The sequence below is a fragment of the Malurus melanocephalus genome, unplaced genomic scaffold, assembly GCF_030028575.1.
Source record: "Malurus melanocephalus ecotype Western Australia unplaced genomic scaffold, MMel_1.1 scaffold_143, whole genome shotgun sequence".
In the NCBI taxonomy this organism is placed as follows: domain Eukaryota; kingdom Metazoa; phylum Chordata; class Aves; order Passeriformes; family Maluridae; genus Malurus; species Malurus melanocephalus.
Genome location: NW_026623375.1, coordinates 1,592,686 through 1,596,385, shown reverse-complemented (window position 1 = coordinate 1,596,385; position 3,700 = coordinate 1,592,686). Strand labels below are relative to the sequence as shown.

Below are 3,700 nucleotides of genomic sequence, written 5' to 3'. Positions count from 1 at the left end.
CTGGCCCAGCCTGAGGCCGTTCCCTCTCCTCCTGTCCCTGTTCCCTGGAGCACAGCCCGATCCCCCCGGCTGTCCCCTCCTGTCAGGGAGTTGTGCAGAGCCACAAGGTCCCCCCTGATCCCCCTTTGCTCCAGGCTCAACCCCTTTCCCACCTCCCTCAGCTGCTCCTGGGACTCCAGACCCTTCCCTGGCCACGCTCGAGGCCCTCCATGCCCTCCTTGCCCTGATTAGCCCCACGGACCCCAGGATTTGAGGAGCTCCACTCAAACAGAGCYACCAGCAGCAGCCACCTCCTCTGTGGGGGCAGGGTGTGGTCTCTCTGTCCCCCCAGGCAGGTGACAGGCAGGTGACACTCACTGGTCATTGCAGATGCAGATGATGGGCCGCAGCAGCATCCCTCCCTCTCGCCGCCGCCGCCGCCCCGTGCCCGCCTCGCCCTCGGCGTCCTTGCGCTGGATGATGCCCAGCAGAACGTTGATGGAGGCCTTGGGGGAGCACCGGGGAGGGAGGGAGGGGTGAGCTCCTGCTCAGGGAGCAGAGGAGGAGCTGCTGACAGGGAGGTTTAAGGGGTTGACGCTGAAGGTGGTCAGTGCCAGGCTCACCGCGGGCGCGCCGTCGATCTCGTCGATGATGAGGCAGTTGGGCCTCTCGTGGGAGCCCAGCACCGACCTCATCTGGGTGGCGGCTTCAATGCGGGTCCGGAACACCTCGGGGCTGCGGTCATCACTGCCAGGGGACATGGGGACAGGTGAGGGTGGCATAGGGACACCTCGGGTACAGGGACACTGCCAGGGGACACAGGGACAGGCGAGTGCAGCACAGGAACACTTCGGGGACAAGGACGCTGCCAGCATCACCCCTAGGACACCATAACCCCTAGGACACCATCACCTCCAAAGCACCATCACCTCCAGCATCAACCCTGGGACAGCATCTCCTCCAGCATCACCTCTGCAAAGCACCACCTGCCCCTATTTGAGGGCAGGGCAGGGGCTCACCTGGCAGTGGTGCCCTCACCTGGCAGTGGTGCCCTCACCTGGCAGTGGTGCCCTCACCTGGCAGTGGTGCCCTCACCTGGCGTTCATCTCCACAGCGTTGTACCCCGCGTGCCTGGCGATGACATGGGCCAGCGTGGTCTTGCCCAGCCCGGGGGGGCCACACAGCAGGGCCACCTGTGGGACAGAGGGGGGTCAGCCCAGCAGGGAATGAGGCAGAGCTTCCTCCATGGAGGGGACAACTCTGCTCCTCAGCTGGTGGCACGAGAGGCACCACAGCATCCCCTGCTACTCACCTTGTATTTGGGTCTCTTGTGCTGGTCCAGCTCGGCCTCCAGGAGCTCCTCGGTGAGCTGGACCTTGGTTTTCCATTTGTTGGGATGCTCCTTGTGATGGCTGAAGGGGGGATGAGCTGTAGGGCCAGGCTTAGGCTTCTTCCCAGCCTTGTCCTTGCCGAACACCACCGTGTCCCACAGCTTGAGCCACTTCAGGAGGCAGCGGTTGGTGTACTGCAGAGTGGGGAGGAAAGTGAGGAAAACCCATGGAAATGAGGAAAAATCCCGCTGAGGACAGAGGAAGGCTGTCCTTCCTCTCAGAGTTCTACCTGGCATCTCCCTGGGACAATGTGGGAATGCTTCCCTTCCCAGTTCAGCCTCAGGGAAACCCGGGACAAGTCACAGCAGTCCCACCCCTGCTGTCCCTGCTCTGCCTTGGCTCAGCTCAGCGCTTCTCAGCCTCCTCCATAATTTCAAATTCCCTACAAAACTTTTAATATTCCAAAAAAAATTTGAAAATACCCACCAATTCCTGGCTAAAGGCCTCTCAATCTTTTCTGTCTCGTTTTGGTCATGTTCCATAGATTCTTTTGCCAGCGCATCCACAACCTCCAGTGAAAATTTGCCACCCAAACTCTCAGGGAGCTGGGACTGCTCCCAGACAGGGCCAGCACAGCCACAACCCCACAGCCAGCACTTCCAGAGGTAATTCCTGACCCCATGGCATTAAGGAAGAGTGACAGAGGTGCCAACCCCACTCATCCCAGCACCTCACATCGTCACTGAGCAGCTCCATGTAGCGCCGGGGTGTGAACTTGTCCACCCAGAGGCAATGGGATGTGGATTCCTCCTGGGCTGGATCTGTGTCCATGCTGGCATCTGGGCTCTCAGCACTGGGCTCACTCTCAAGGCAACTGCAGGAAGGAATTCATTTACCCCAAACCACCCAGGGAGTCAGGGCAGGGCTGAGAATTCCACCCAGACTCCCCAAGCTGGGGGAGATCAGGGCAAAAAGGCTCCTTTGCTCAGAGGTCTGCAAAATTTAATCCCAAAAGAGCATGGCAGGGACTGAAGCAGGATTCCATCCCAACATCTCACCTGTTTATGATCTCTGTCAGCTGCTGTGAGGCCTCCAGAACCTGCCTGCGACGCTTGAGTGCAAACACAGTGAGAGAAGAGGGTCAGAGACGCCCCCCAATCCATGGCTGGGGCAGCAGGAATTTGGGAGCCCACCCCGTGGCTATTGGGGTGGCAGGAACAGGGGAGAGAGTCGGGGGGAGATGTGGTACCTCAGCATCCACCTGCTCCTTCAGGTAGGAGAAAGGCACCCCCAGCAAGTGGAGCGGCCTGCGAGTGTTCCAGCCCATGGAATCCGGGAGCTGCAGGGACACAGCACAATCCTGAACCTCCTGGAGCCCACACAAGGACAAACCCAACCTCCAGAGCCCTCCTTACCTCCACCCCTGTCCTGGAGAGATCATCCCTCAGCACCAGGAAGACCCTGGTGCCYTGGCTGGATGTCACATTGATGTAATCCTCCAGGATGGGGGGTCTCCTGAGCACCCTCTTCTTTTCCAAGGGTGGGGTGGTCTGCAGGGGACTCATCCCGCTCACCTCCAGGGGGTTCGAGCTGGGAAACACCAATTCCTTCAGTAGGGAAAGGGCCATTCCCCTCGTTCACGTTAAAAACGGGGTTCAAGGTGGCCAACCTGCTATTGTGGGGAGGAACAGGGGCCTCTGGGCCACCATCCCAGGAGATATCAGGAGCCAACTCATCGTCTGCACCAAAATCGAGCTTCTTAACAGCTTCCAGGCGCTGCCGCTTGGGCTTCGGGGCTGCGAGAGACACGGCGAGGGAGGAAGAGGAGGGGCATCACTGATGGCGGGTGGTACCCAGGGGATGCTCCAGCACCCTGCGCCGCTCGGGGTGTGCGGACAGGGTCAGCAGCACCCGGGGAACCGGGTCAAACCTACTGCGGGATTCGGGTACTGGCGGGGACACGGGGGGGACGCAGTCCCGGTCCCTCTTCTTGGCGTTGGTGTCCCCGGGAGAGTCCCCGCGGGGGTCGGGCTCCTCGGCCAGCTGCCTCTTGCTCCGGAACTGGGAGATTTTGGGGCCGGCGGGTGGGGACGGATCATCTGCAAGAAGGGCCAGACCACGGTGCCGGTCACCGGAGGGGACCCCGGCGGGCGGGCAAACGCGGCGGCGCAAAGCACGGTCCCGCCCGCACACTCCCTCTCTCTGCCGCCTCCGGTCCCGTGCCGGTGCCGGTGCCGGTGCCGCAGCAGCGCCCACCTCCCAGCTCGGCCAGCACCTCCAGCTCATCAGCGAAGCGCTCGTAGAACTCATCCTCAGCCCCGGCCTCAGTGCCCTCCATGGGCCGCGGCCGCCGCCGCCGCCACCGGCCCCGCGCCCGCCGCGCTTCCGCC

At 61.9% G+C, this 3,700-nt stretch overlaps 1 protein-coding gene across 1 annotated transcript in view; it reads right to left on the bottom strand.

Moving 5' to 3' along the window:
* CHTF18 (chromosome transmission fidelity factor 18) overlaps nucleotides 1–3,676 on the bottom strand; it is an 8,229-nt gene extending 4,553 nt beyond the window's left edge. The window contains exons 1-11 of the mRNA XM_057371274.1: nucleotides 3,567–3,676; nucleotides 3,245–3,409; nucleotides 2,980–3,106; nucleotides 2,726–2,900; nucleotides 2,560–2,649; nucleotides 2,369–2,421; nucleotides 2,046–2,184; nucleotides 1,292–1,504; nucleotides 1,075–1,172; nucleotides 603–726; nucleotides 356–485 (exon numbers count right to left, since the gene is read on the bottom strand). Of these exons, the coding sequence (XP_057227257.1) occupies nucleotides 356–485; nucleotides 603–726; nucleotides 1,075–1,172; nucleotides 1,292–1,504; nucleotides 2,046–2,184; nucleotides 2,369–2,421; nucleotides 2,560–2,649; nucleotides 2,726–2,900; nucleotides 2,980–3,106; nucleotides 3,245–3,409; nucleotides 3,567–3,648 (1,396 nt within the window). The 5' untranslated portion in view covers nucleotides 3,649–3,676. The remainder of the gene's footprint in view (nucleotides 1–355; nucleotides 486–602; nucleotides 727–1,074; nucleotides 1,173–1,291; nucleotides 1,505–2,045; nucleotides 2,185–2,368; nucleotides 2,422–2,559; nucleotides 2,650–2,725; nucleotides 2,901–2,979; nucleotides 3,107–3,244; nucleotides 3,410–3,566) is intronic.
* Nucleotides 3,677–3,700: the final 24 nt, after the last annotated feature.